This window comes from Athene cunicularia, assembly GCF_003259725.1.
Source record: "Athene cunicularia isolate RWA chromosome 6 unlocalized genomic scaffold, athCun1 chr6_part2, whole genome shotgun sequence".
NCBI lineage: Eukaryota > Metazoa > Chordata > Aves > Strigiformes > Strigidae > Athene > Athene cunicularia.
In genome coordinates this window covers 9619500-9634549 of record NW_020799106.1, presented here as the reverse complement: position 1 = coordinate 9634549, position 15050 = coordinate 9619500, and the positions used below count along the sequence as shown (strand labels likewise).

At 39.5% G+C, this 15050-nt stretch overlaps 1 protein-coding gene across 12 annotated transcripts in view; it reads right to left on the bottom strand.

Annotated features, from left to right (window-relative positions):
- Window positions 1-15050, bottom strand: part of PCDH15 (protocadherin related 15) — a 457138-nt gene that overhangs the window by 245670 nt on the left and 196418 nt on the right. For all 12 annotated transcript variants that reach the window (XM_026851785.1, XM_026851794.1, XM_026851792.1 and 9 more), the window contains one exon: window positions 13271-13441. In XM_026851785.1, the coding sequence (XP_026707586.1) occupies window positions 13271-13441 (171 nt within the window). The remainder of the gene's footprint in view (window positions 1-13270; window positions 13442-15050) is intronic.

Genomic DNA, 15050 nt, shown 5'->3' with positions numbered 1-15050 from the left:
CCAGGAAGGCTGGGTGCTCTTTAAGAAGGAAGTGCTAATGGCTCAGGAGCAGGAGTCCCCAGGTGCTCTAAGAGAAGCCGACGCCACACAGGGAGCTTTGGTTGCAACTCAGGAAGAAAAGGAGAGTTTACAGCCTTTGGAAGAAGGGGCTGGCCACTCACAGTGATTACAGAGAGGCTGTGAGGCTATGCAGGGTGGAAATCAGGAGGGCTAAAGCCCAACTGGAAATTAATTTGGCCTCCGCAATCAAGGACAAGAAATGTTTCTGTAAGTATGTCAGTAGCAAAAGACCAGGGAGAGTCTCCATCCCCTGCTAGATGCAGGAGGAAACTTGGTAACAAGTGATGAGGAGAAGGCTGAGGTGCTTAATGCTTTCTTTGCCTCAGTCTGTAATAGCAAGACCAGTTGTACTGAGGGAATCCAGCCTCCTCATCCAGAATACAGAGACTGGGCGAACCCTCCCACATTGCAGGAGGAGACAGTCAGTGACCTGCTGCATCACACAGACACACACCAGTCTATGGGACCAGATGGGATACACCCGAGGGTGCTGAAGGAGCTGGCTGGGTGCTCGCCAGGCCACTTTCTATCCTTTCCCAGCAGTCCTCACTGACCGGGGAGGTCCCGGCTGACTGGAAATTGGCTGATGTGACGCCCATCTCTAAGAAGGGTCGGAAGGATGATACGGGAAATTACAGGCCTGTCAGCTTGACTTTGGTGCCCGGGAAGCTGATGGAGCAGCTCATCCCAAGTACCATCATCCAACACATGGGGGACAATCAGATGGTCAGGCCAGTCAGCGGGTTTATGAAAGGCAGGTCCTGCGCTGGGAACTGTCGGTGCTGGGTTAACAGTTGGACTAGATGATCTTCAAAGTCCTTTCCAGCTTAGCTGATCCTGTGATTCTGTGGCTTGGCAGAACACATTCTCTCCAACTTCACACTTGAGACAGGGGGGTCAGGGCTCTGGGGAAAAATTGAGCTGCTGGGCTGGGATACCAAGGCTCCCTCGGCTGCTCCCTCCCCAGGGTGATCCCAAGGCGGGTGGCACAGCTGGGGAAGCTGCCAACCCTTCAGGGGAAAACACTGGAACTTGACAGCAACATGAAATAGAATGAGGGCCCACCTGTGCTACAGACTGCAGTGGACCAAAAAGACTCCCAAGTTAGCCTGAAAAGCCTGAAAAGACAACCAAAAAACAAGGCAGAGCAGCCCAAGGTGCTATCCCTATGTTGCTAGGAAGAGCTGTGCTTGAATGCCAAGCCTGGGGAGGAAGCCTGTGCTAAATCACGTATTGGGTGTGGAATGCCATGCAGGTGTGGACGAGTGCCCCATTTCTGAGTGGGGCCACAAGACTTTGTGGTGATCAAAAGGGAAACCGCACTCAGAGTGTCTCCCACAGCCTCTGAGGGTTAACACTTTCACCCCAGAAAGGAAGCACCTCTGCTACTTTACCTCTCATTGCCTGCAAGTGTACTTGCACCTATCTGCAAAACCGTAACTGATTAATAATTACGTTGTTTAACTGAAGAGCTAATATAATCTGCACCCTCTGCATTGTAACAACAAGCTGAAAGGAGGAATCTTTCTTCCCAACCCTTAATGAACAGCTAGTTTATAGTTTAACGGGACAACCTAGCTAATGAAATGATAATTATTTCTACAAGGATCAGTGTTCTGACATGGATGAGAATTCTTCTGAAGTGAAGTTCACTGATAATGCCTCACTGCAAAAGTAGTTTGTTTAAATGTCAAAATCTAAAACCTGTAAATGTTTCTAAATGACATTTAAGGATCAAATAAATTAATACATATGGTTCCTCTTAGACAATAGCTCCTTCACACCGTAACAAACATGGTTTTATGCAATAGAAAACAGACATGCATATTGTGAAAGTGTCTTTTTTGCCATGGCAAATGTCCAAGATAGCAATTAAATTACACAAGTAATTGATTGTATATTCAAGATACAGACTGGAGCTCAGAATGAAAGAGGGGTGGTACTTTCTCAGGCACTCTTTCCTCTACTGAAGCTCTAGTTTTTGAGGAGAGAAAGGCTCAGTCACTTCATATCTGAAATCCCTTAATGGCATCACAGAAAGCAAAACAGTTTCAGACCCCAGGCTGTGGGATATCTCACAAACATGAGGAATCACCCTTTTTTACCGTCCTCATGTAATTAGTTTTGTAAGCTGTGTGATCTCTAGTATCATGCTAAAATTCATCTTTGTTATGACACAGGTGGGGTTTTTTCTTCTTTCGAAAAAACTTTGAAATGAGAACTGGAGAATGAGCAAAGAATACAATAGGATGAAATAGTAAGATCTTTTCAAATAAGGCTGTGTTTGGCACTTTTTGTACTTCATTAATTCAACAGATCTTGGTCATTGGTTCTGCCACAAAACAAGAAGGTGGTTTGTGCCAGTGAACCTGTACTACTGCATACAGGAAACCCAGCCACACACTCTGGCAACCTCATTTAACGTATTTGATTTATGTGGCTGATGTGCCAGACCAAAATTTGAATCAAAGCAGATCGTCTTAATATCTGAAAGGAAATTACTTCTAATTACAGCTTCACAGTTACTTCTTCCAAGCAAAATCAGGACCCTTTTTCTTCTTAGCTTCTGACAAAGCTCTAAGAATTGAATATTTTCCCATTAGTGTTCCCAGTAAGTTACTAACCATGATGATAAATATCAGGCAATTAATGGAACATTTCCATACTTTGAAAAAAGAATATGTACGATAAAATCAGTCATTTTTTCCAGTTTATTCCTCCCTTACTCTTGATAATTAAAGGAATCAGATTTGAGATTAACTCTCTAAAATTTCACTTTACAGCTTGATAAATACCTAGAAAATGTGCCTGTTTTAACCATCAGCCACATATCCATTCCCCGACTGGGTCTCTGACGAACTACCAGAGTTCCTGCTCCTCCTTTGCCAGTGAGGGATCCCCAGAGCCACTGTGTACCACGAGTCACTCAATAAACCAGCCCTAGTAATAAGCAAAATGAGTTTCTCTCACCCCAAACACAACTTCAAAGATGATCTGCAGTGATATTTCTCTTTTATTTCATTTTTGACTACATATTTTCCAAAACTTCTCAGTTTTCAGTTGAGCTTGATCCTTTTACCCTTAAAACCTCCACTTGTGCATTTTAAGATTAGTACTGGGGAAAACCTAAAGCATGTAAATCATGCTCAACAAAATCTCTTTATGACAAAATTCCATGTGTCTTCCTGTTGTGTCTTTCAGTGAAATCCACTATTCTCCCCTTCCCAGTATGTACCAAGCATAGGAGGCAAGATCTCCACCACAATAGTCCCACATGCAAGGGAAATTTCCTGTACTCAGAGCAAACTGTGACCCATCACCTCATTCCTACCCATACACATCAATTCTATTTCTGAAACCCAGTTTGGTTAAAATCACACAGAGGAAAGTATCTTTCAGACTATATTCACTTATTCTGCAGCCTTGCTATAATTTTGCCAGCCAGAAACTGTGTTTTCAATAACGGAAACATCTGCGTTCTTTAAGCACTCATTACATTTTATAAGTTAAAAGCACGGGTTGGTTTGTTCTTGAAGCAAGAAGCAGCCAATTTAACTTCTCCTCTATCTCAAATAGATCTGTATTTAAATTCACAATTTAATCTTAGATACTGAACAGTGGACTGTCCTGCCTGATCAATGTATCAAGCAAGGGAAGCACTTGCCTGCCTGCTAAGAGATTACAGAATACACATCTCAGTTCATGTATTCACATACTGAAGTTACTGACAGTTCTACTGACAATTCTTTTTAATTAGCCATGCCATTTTGGTATACTCCCAATATATAAAAATTAATTACCTGTAACACCACACCTTTGTAATTTTAACCTTTTCATGCTTCACTACTTTCCAGTGACATTTCCATTAAAAAAATATCTACTTATCAAGAGATTGCATATGGGAGACAGACAATCATTCACAAAAATTGAAAAGATAGAGAAAATTAATAACAGAAGTCTTAAAACACCTTTTATGACTCCTTATCATGCACTAGCAGATAATCAATAGCTTATCAAAGCTGTCCATTTTCATTTTGATGAGTAATTTCCATAGAGTTAATTCAAAATCACCAGTATCAAGTTATAAAAAAAGCCTACGCTAGTAAATCTACCGTGAACGCTACTGCTTCTTTAACATTGTCCATCACCTTGAACTTGATTAATATCAATCTGGTGACCTCTGTATGGCTGCAATTAGAGTGAAAAGTGAAAAAAAATGAAAACAAAAAGTTTATCCATAAAGTTTAAAGGGGAAACTGCACCCAAGAGAGGATTTTGTCATTCCTTTTGAATTGCTTTCTGACTTCCAAAGCAATTAAAGATTGCCTATCTGTTCATCATGCATCTATGCTTAAATTTAATTAGAAAAATTGCTGTCTGCTCTCCAACTATACTGCAAATAACTTGGCCATAACAATTTGCCTTTTTCAATAAAAAATACGCCGACAACAGCATACGTGTCATGGAAATCAATCTTCATTTTCCCTTTCCTAATCCAAGTTTCAGGTTTTACCTGAATTGCTAATGAAAAATTAATACCTGAAAAATGGGTCAATTTGCTCATCTTTCAGCCAGTGGCAAAAGGGCTATTCAAAGCCTCAGACATGAGAGCAATTCTTTTCTAATGTACTGAACAAGCAGCAACCCAAGAACATTTAGATATAGCCCTGATTTTCACAGCATTTCTATGGTTAGTTCTTGAAGTATGGCTGAAGCAACATCTTTGCCCTGTCAAATAATTTTTGGCTAGAAAATACACAGTAAGGCATTCATCTTACAGCCCAACAGTTGACAGCACAGATTTGAGTCTAATTAACACCAACTGCAGGCTTTTCTAAATAAATATTCTAAGATATAATATGCAGATAAGAAAGTACATAAACCTTTTAGTAGCAAATGATGATTTGCCAGTGCTATTTTGTCTAACATTTACTCAGATACTGTAGTATTTGTGAAGAAAAGGTATAATCATTAGGGCATTAAATATGAGAATGAATTCATACAGAAAGCTGGACAAGGCACGTATATAGTAAAACCACAAAGTTAACAGCCTAGACTACACTGTATGAGAAGCCTGATTTTCTGTGCCCTGAGCTACTACATTCAGTAGAGAATAGCTGCAGAACTATTAAATAAAATACAAGCTTTTACTTTTAATCGTTTGTTGTATAGACTGTATAGAAACTCTGAAATAACAGATGTTAAAGTTGATTTTCTCAACTAAACATTTATTTAAAGCCAAAGCATGCTTATGTTTATTTCTTTTTCCTATCAAGCCCTGAAAACATAAGATACAAAGAACACGTGGGCTCATTATTGGTAAATGTAAGAGGGATCCTCAGGCAATGTGACTGTAGTTCAAGATGAACACAGCACAGTTAATAAGGAATTTGCTGCATTCCCATGTATTGATTACTGAGAAATGAACATCTGAATTCAAAGCTAAGATCAATTTCTAACATGAGAAGGGATAAAGAAACAGATGGAGGAAAAAAACCTATGAAACACTTCTACATAAGAGAGAGATCGAGCACATCTACTGGGCTAGGCAGCAAGACGTGTCTCTGAACAGCCGACCTAGAGCGCCCCAGAATACCTCCAATTTCAGCTTAAGTCTAGATGCCAGCTCCCACTGCAGAGGTGGACGTTGCCTATTCAAAATGCAAAGTCACTTCTTCCCTCGCCAAAAACACTTGTATAAAGAGAAACATTTCCTAATGATGAAAACTCTTATTTTCTCTGGAAGCCACAAACCCAAGCCACACTTTAAACATTCAATTATGCCAGCGGACATAACTGTGCTCAATCATGGTCTAATTCCAGGATGAAGTGTAAACACCATCCCCTACAAGAGCATTTAACATCAGTCCCAAAAATTGGACAGCATCTATTTTGCTGAGAATGGAATAATTAGAAACAAATTAAATATCGGATAATTTCCTAATGCTTGATGCAACTAAATCACAAGCACAGCTCATAAAAGTATGAAGGCAGAGTAAGCCAAAGGCTGACAAACCTATTTTACCATATTTCAATAAATTATTCCAAATCTTAGTGAAAATAAGGGGGAAAAAAAAAGACATATTGAGATACAACTGCTTCAGAAACTAACTTCCTAAATTAACCATGAACATTTGCCATTTTAAATGTACCACACCTAACCAAGAAAAAAAATTATTTGTCAAGAAAAACTGGCAATCTAACTTGATTTTTTAGTTTCCTGCAGTTTGACTGTCAGTAGGGGTAAATTCACCCCCAAACTCGTTTGACTTTAAGCAATCATGCTTACAAGAAAAGGCAAGAAAGAAACCACTTTCATCAGGGGTAAGCATTCCTGCTATTCTATGAGATTTTACCCTTCACACAGGTAAAAGAGGCAGCTTCCCTATATATTGAAAGGTTTTATTGAAGTTGATTTAACCACCCATATTCACTTCAACTCAGACTAAATTCTGAATTTGCCAGAACACCAGACTGGGTGTTTCAGTACCACAAAACTCTTAGCATCTGTATGGAAGCCCAGGCTGAACTAGCAAGTTTCTCCTAAACCTCAGGGAAGGTTATTTGGTTTTAGTTTGCATGGTAGATACCTGGATGAAATGTCTTCTGTGGGTTGGTATTTCCCACAATAAAAACTTTTTTTTTTTTTTTTAATAAATCACGAAACACTAAACCCATCATTTTTATGAACTTTATTCTTTGACACGTTATAACTAAGATGAGGCAGTGATGTTTCCAGGAGTTTCAGATGTTACTTTTTTTTGCAGCAAATTTATATTAACGTGCCTTTATGAGAAAATTTCTAGGTTTTCTCTTTGGAAGGAATTGGGATGTGTACAGTCAGATAGCAAGGAACTGCAATGAAATTACGTTAGAAAGAATTGTTAAAGTGTTAAGAGGTACTGAAAGAACAGAACGTCCTCTGTAATGTTAATGTTAATTAGTTATCAATAATAAGCATAGAACTGATTTGCATAGAGCTTATTAAATCTGGTGACTTAAGTGTGCTGTGTTCCCAACACCAGCCCCATCCACCGATCAAATTAATTTGGTCCTCCACCAAATTCCCTTTTTTATTCTCCACCATAATAAAGCTAGACTTTCCTGCACTGCTGTAACCTCAGCTCCCTCCTACGACATTTCCATTTCCCACACCCAGAGAATCAACCATTCCCTCCCCATGCCAGGGTCTCCTCACTGCCTCAAGTGAGACTTCCCAGAAGGTACCATAAAAGGCTAATCACCATTTCCTGAAAAATAAATGCAAATAGCTGCTAAACAGCAATACACCAGGGAAGGTGGTATGAAAGTTATTTTACTGCAGCTGCTACAGTACATCACCCTGTGATGCTGAGCTAGAATGCTGTAGGGGAATGGGAAGTGCTTGGAGAAAAACTATTGTGATTGCCCTTAGAGTTTCAGCAACAAATGGAAAGGTAGAATGTGGGTTTTAAAAAGCACCTGTCATTTTTGACATAACTATCAGTCTGATGCAAAACATGTTTTTCACTGTGAACTGGGAACTCTTCGAGTGATTCTGGATTCCAAGTAAAGTGTACTTTCTGTCAGGATATATTGAGGATTTGATGCATTTGCTCTATAGCCACAATTCATAATATTATGATGGTTTATTATGCTTTGCACATATGAAAGTCAATGAACTTTTTTTTGTCCCTTGCATAAAGTATTCAAAACCTTTCTACTTGGAAAAAAAAATAAATTGCTGAAGTGGTAAGAAAAGACTGTTCAGTTTTAAAAATAGAATATAAAATGACCTAAACTTTGCAATAAAAAAACGTTGCAACTCTTGATTTCTCTGACAGTAGAGCTGAAGTGTTCCATTTCACCTTACTAACAGAAGTCTGTGGTTTCCACAGTTTCAAAACTGCTACAGGACGCGTGCAGTGCTCTTCAGGGAGGACTCGCTCACTGACTGACCAAGCAAGGCTTTGAGCCAGCAGGATTGCAGTATCACCTCTTAAAAGTTCCAGTTTCTTCCCCTGAATCAAAATTAATCTAACTAAAGAGGTCCTTGCTAATAAAAGCCTGAGGGTGTCTAAGGGCACTTCCTGCTCTTCAATGTCTTTTTTTACCCCCCTCAACCATTTTTTTTTTTTTTTTTTTTTTTTTTTTAGCCTTTCATCTAACAGATCTCTGTTCTGTTCAGACCCATATCCTTGCATGTATGCTCACCAGGGCAGATGAGCCCACAACCTCTGTAAGGTCCCTGCTGATACTGAGGATAATGACTACAAAAACAAACAATTTCCATGTAGAAAGATCCATCAGTGGTGCATTAATTAGCAATGTCTCATAATGCAGCTAGTCATTTAAAGTGTTGAATTAGTACAAAGAAAGCCTCATACGTGTCATAGAGCATCTTACTGTTCATGTGGACTGGTAATTACCTTACGGAATCTGATAATGAATCCATTTCTTGCAAAAGTAGTCCAAAAACTGATTAAATAAATCTAATCTATATTTAAGTCCTAAATGGTTTTTCTTCTTTGCATGATGATGGAAAAAAATCGAGTATAGAAATGGACAAAACCTTCAGAATGTGAGCATGACAAGAACAGACTGAAGGGGAAAGCAGGAGGAGAAATTATCTTTCCAATGTTATGAGATATTCACGAGGTTGTATCTTTTAACTCCATTTGCTGACCTGCACATCCCGATAATAAATGCTAATTTGTTACAGTCGTCCTGAAAAAATGGAGAAAAAAATTACTTACTAGATTTAATCAGACATGGAAGCACTAAGGCAATTATAAAACTATGTAAAAGCAACAACAAAAACACAACTAACAGACAACACAGGGTTTTTTGAAACTGAAATTTAGCTATCAACAGTAAATTCTTTCCCAGAGAGAAAGTAGGACGGCGACAATTAGGAAACACACAGAGAAGTATGTGGACCGGTTATCAGACACAGGGGGTTCATACATGCATCCTTTAATCTAGCAAAGTCACTACTTTCACTCTTATTACAAGGCAATATATTTGGCTCATGGAATTTGAATTTGGAAAGGTTTATGCCAGCTGTGTGTAAAACATCACTGAAGCTGCACTTTGCATTCCCCTAAAGGAAATAAAGTCCAAGGATTTCCACATGTGTTATGAGATCAGACTTCAAACAATGACTTAGAATGCTCTCTGACAGTGGGTTTTGGTGCCTTTTTGGCAAAATAGCTTTTTCAATGATTATTAGAGGACTAGAAAGCTCAGTACTTTTATTTGTTTTCCCTCCTGGTCTGGGAACATTTAAAGCAGCTTACATCATCACTGTCATGGGCACTGAATCAGACTCAACAGGTAGCACTTCACAAGCAAATTACTGCACTGGGAAACAATACAGAATCTAAAATGTGGATTACAGGCTGTTAATTTAGCTTTGTCTGGGTTTCAGCGGTGGCAAGGCAGTTTAGCTCTTACTTTTCACAGGATTAATCCTTCAGAAGAGGTAATGCACTATAAAAACATCCCAAGTCTGTTTACTCAAAAATACAAATTTCTGCCTCTTCTATAATCTTGCAAAGGCACCTCACAAGCATTTAATATCAGAGACACTGATGTTTATATGACCTTAGCTGTGATCCTAGACCTAGTAAGGCCGTCACAGCAAATAATTACAGTAGCTCACTGGTGGCACTGCCAAAGTGACAGTCACAAAAGCAGGCAACCACCAGGGAAGAACATCTCACCTTGTGGCAAAGCCCAGTCACGTCCAGCCAGCAGCTGGCTGACCAAGAAGGTACCCTCACATTTCCTTCTACACAGTACACCCAGACAGCACCAACAGTCTGCAACTTTGGGGGAATTTACACCGTCTGTGTAAATGGCAGAAATGCAAAGCCACACAGAAACTGTAATGATGCAGCACTCTGCCCAGCCTGAAGCAGATTTAATAATATTATTAATACTGCCATCAGCAAGACCAACTCTTAGAAAGCACAGTGTAAAGCTTGATATTGTTCTTCAGGAAAATGAATTGCTTCTCTGGTAACACAGAGATCTGCTAATTTTGCTGGCCTCTTCCATCTCCACACACCAAAGACCATAAAAAAGCACATGCTGCATGGATTCTTCATTGCCAATGTATCCAAGTGCTTTAGAGCATCCAATACGACATTTACCTCAGTAAATTCATGCCAACTAAAGATAAGTAATTGTCCAAGACTGAACAAAAATATTATTCTTACCAGTTACATTAAACGCTTTACTTTAGGGGCCAGCATCTTGCCTTGTAAAGCAGGATTTCTTTTTCAAGCTACTGCTTCTGAATAATTCATGCTTCAACTTTGTTCTAGATTCATTAATATTCCTTCTCATGTTCATTGAAAAATTAAAAAGCAAATAAAAGAAAAATATTATGTTGGACTAAAAATAGCCCTTCAGCCTACGCAGTGGCTACCATTTGAAAAACCCAGCTTTCTGTTCTGTTTGCTATAAACACTGGAGGTTCAACACCCATAGTGTAGTAAAATTTTGATCTTTTTTTTTTAAAAAACACACACACACATACTTGGTGCAAGTAATTTCAGATAAATCATTCTGAGCAGTATACTGGTTGCTATCAGCTTCTATATAACCTGACAGCATGAAGTCTTACAGCATTATGGACTCAGATGGGGCTTATCTACCTGGTGCAATGCAACAGTTTCACGTCATGCAGAAATCTCCAGCCTATCTCTGAATGAGACCCTCAGCCCAGGCTGCTGTGCCAGACCAGAGCATCGCCCGAGTCCACTGCCAGCTCCTGGTTAGTCCAGCCCAGGCTTCTCTACACATCATCACACTGTTGTTTGCAGGACAAATGTAATACAGATGTTTACTAGATGGTTTAGGTACCATCCATATCTTCTAAAGGAATGATCATTTAGAAGTCGAGTAAATATTTGAAGTACCAAGGTAAAACTTTGAGTTCAAGCATCCTTCTTCCACTTAGATTTATCAAAACTTCTACAGCACTACAAAGAGATAAACAGCAAATAGCTGGTAGTTCATCAACAGAACCGGTTTCTCATTACATAGATCAGATTTCTCAAGGTGCAAGTTGAACGCAACAAAAGCCAAAAAGCAAACAAAAAACCTTAACATGTGAACAGATTGTAGCTTATGGAGTTAAATGAATACATTTTGCAACTCAGCACCTAAACCACTAGTCAGGTTTTCCTAGCCTAGACATCCTCTTTGGCAGACACTGCTTTGTCTTCCCGTGTAGTTTATGTGCCTGACCAAGGGCAGAACTGGAGACAGAGCTGTATTCCTTTCAACTATGAGAGATGGAAAATTGTATGGTTTGCATTATACCTTAAGATAACCAGATAAAAAAACAAGGTAATGACCAAACACTGGTTTTTTATAATTTCTGCCTCACCTGCCTCCACACTGGGAACTCTGCCAGATCTGTGCAAACAAAATAAAACAAAACGGGGTCATACTCTGTAGTCCTGCATAGCTTGGGTGCCCCAGTAACCCTGATGACGCTGCATACTCAGCTGGAGAGTTGGCCAGTTTCCTTAAATTGACAAAGGATTAGCCCAAATCAAATGAGTGTAAAATTTCAAGTAAAAGCATTTATTCACCAAGTCCAAAACAGCACCGTTACAAAAGGTGATCAAATACCAGAGTGTAGAAGTGGCGGGGGGGGAGGGGGAGGTGAGGAGATATGTAAATCAACATTAGAAGGTTCAATATAGACCATCTCTCCCCTTCCCTTTCACAGCCATTTCACTTCTGTTACAAGTTGAATGTCAAGGCTTCAGTCGTGCCATGATTTATAAATCGGGCTGCAGTTGTTAGGAGGAGATTCGCCCGTAGAGAGAAATCATCTCCTCTGGAGGTGCACATGCCCTGTAAGAAGCAATCTTCTCCCAGCACCTGGACAAGGGGTCCAGACAGCCATAGACCACCTTCCTGAAACTTGGTTCTAGCCCTCCCTTACACAGAAGGCACATGAATCTTGATTGCAATAAGAGATTACACTGGGTATTAAACCTTAGTCCGTACTAATAACCTGTGCAGAAGCAATTGATCAACTACTGTATGTTATACGCGATTCGCTGGCCCTAAAACGAGAGATTTTTAAACTTGCTAAGAGCATCATCTGAATCAGCCAAGCAGGGTGGTGGCAGTGCTTGGTGACCCAACTGAAGCACATTTGCAGCAGGACTCCCGCGGCCAGACAAAGCAGGACACCATAACTGTGGGATGGGAACAGACTACGAAGCACAGGATGACAGGGCAAATCAGGCAGAGAATAGCAGGAACCTACACACACACAGCCTCAACCTCCCCCATCTCCTGGTCAGAGGAAGCAGGACAGAGAGTGTGTCCTGCAATGAACAAGGGAAGTCATGATCTTAATGTCAGGACTTCACATTATCTTAATGTTATCTTAATGTCAGTGTTAACTGGGTGGGGTAATAACTACTGATTCGATCGGTTCTTCCTTTTCATATTCTTAAATATATGAATCAAAGGTCATATACCAATATCAGTTAAGAAAATTGTATTTCTCTTTCACCTGCCACAGAGATACACACCCCCAGCACACCAAGGCTCTCCTGTAAGGAAGGGGAGTTGGCATCACCTCCCACTGAGAAATGCTAAAGCACTCGCTTCTTCCTTCTGTGATTCACTGTGTATGTTCCAGTGTGAAATGAGCCTTACACCGACCCTTACCCCTATCCTACCTAACCTGTTAACTGACATACTTAGTACAAGCATCTACATGGGATTAACATGCATTGCTCCTTAGTGCCTCTTGATCGAAATGGGGTAACAGCCACAAATAATCTTTTCAGGGACTAGCGACCAAAGCTTCCTCTTCCAAAAATCTTTCTCCTAAGGTCTGTAACAATCCTGAATGGCATGACACGTCAAGCCCCTTCTCAAAAGTGCTTCTTCAGGATATTTCAAGAGCAAAACATGAAGAGATCAAGAAAAGTAATTCCACTATTTACCAAATTTCAGTGAGGCTCAGCCCTTGTAGTGAATGAGCAGTTTGCCACTGTATCAAAGCTAGAATTTTATCATCCATTCCTACACATACCTTACCTTGCTTTTCTTTTGTTAAGCACATAAAACACAGCTTAAAGCACATGTGACCTTTCTATTTACAGTTTTCAATTGCGTCCACATCAAAAAAAGGACAATTACTTGCAAAACAAAAAAATAAAACTTGCAAAAAGGCAAGAGGACTTACAGGATCAGTCAGTTCTGGCAAGCTCGCTTGGTAGGTGAGAGGTCTACAGTCACGAGTATTATTCACCAAGACACACGGAAGAAACATTGGTCCCAAATCATCCCCATCAAGCACGTCTACTGTCAGGGTGGTTGTACTTGTCCTTCGCTCATTAAGATTTTGGGCTCGGTCCTGAGGAGCAAACAAGTTACATTTGGTGAGACTTTTTGAATTTAGAATCTACTAAATAGTTTACAGTTAAAGATAAGGGCAAAACATATAAGCACCGTAATTATGCAGGCTCTAGGAAACAGCTGATTACAGAAAATTCAGCCTCAGAGCCTCAGCCTTAAAGGCTCAGAAATACAGTTAAGAGGTAAAAAGTTTACCTTTTGAATTACGAAATACTGAGAGACATCTATCACTCAGAAATAATACAGTTTTGAGAAATTAACTCTCAGGAAAGGTGTGAAATGAAGATGCGTGTCTTGTTAAAGCTAGAAAAATGCAGCATATTTATATGAGATAAAACATCCCTCATGGCTTACTTAAACTCTGAAAGACACTCTTACGCTGCCTTGTGTGGCTCTACCAAATCCTATCTGTAAGTAAAAGGACTTTCACTTACAGAAATGGAAAGCATAAGCAGCAACTATTTCATTTCTAATTGGCAGTGGAGAGGCCCTGGACTGTAACGCTCAATCCACCTCTGCACATCACAATTTAAAATTTAGCACCTCCCTCCCCCTACCCTGAAAAGAAACCAGCCAGAGGACAGCAATGAGATTGAGCTGAGATCCGGGAACTGTACTCCCTGTGGAAAGCTGATTTGTCTAGAGAATGAGTTATACTGATCATGATCTGAAGGCTGAAGAACACTTCTGTCCACAATAAAGCACCTACAATGCTGCAGCTCAAAAAAAGTCTCTGTGTCATGACAGACTCTTTTCGATGTATCACATTTTGGCTTTTTTTTTTTCTTGACAGAAAAAAAATAAAATCTTTGTGTACACGAGACACCATTGAGCATTACAACACCTTTATAGCCATCTTTTTTTCTCTCCAGATGGTACAGAATAAAGCTACAAATTCCTGAATTGTGGAAGCCACACAGATTATTTTTATACACTGAACAATGTACACACTAGCAACAGTTCACCTTTTCTTTCTTTTTTTGTTATCATAGTGAAGAAACAGTGTGACTGTCCAATTTTTAGTTTTTTTTTTTTAAACAGTCAGAAATATTTCCATTTTCACAGAGGAACTGTTGTGATGGCTTTTCTTTACAAAAATAAAATCTTGCAGAGGGAATCTGGGCCATTAGCTAAGTCTTGTGCTCCTATCCCAGGATAACACTGACAGAAAAGAAAAAAAAAAAAAAAGCAATTTTTTCTTTTTCAAGTCTTTAATGCTGTCTAATATCATCATTTGTGTAAAGGAATTGCTCTAAATCAGACTGGATACATCATTTTTTACCTATTTTGCAGCCCATTCAGTTCTTGGAACCACTTTACATTTATAGTTACCAAATATGGGAACTTCTGAATTCATCTTTCTTCACAGTCAAGGATGTAAAACAATACAAGGGGCAGCCTCCATCATCAACTAAACTTTTTTACATTCCCCCAATATGTGCCTTTGAGTAATACTGGATCAAAGCAGATACAGAGTAATTAATCTCATGTACTATCTTCAGGATGAAAGAACAATAAACAATCACCACTAATGTAATCAGTGGAATGGAAGTATGATTGCATAGTACGTACAATAGAGAGAATTAAATGCCTGTCTCTTATACACA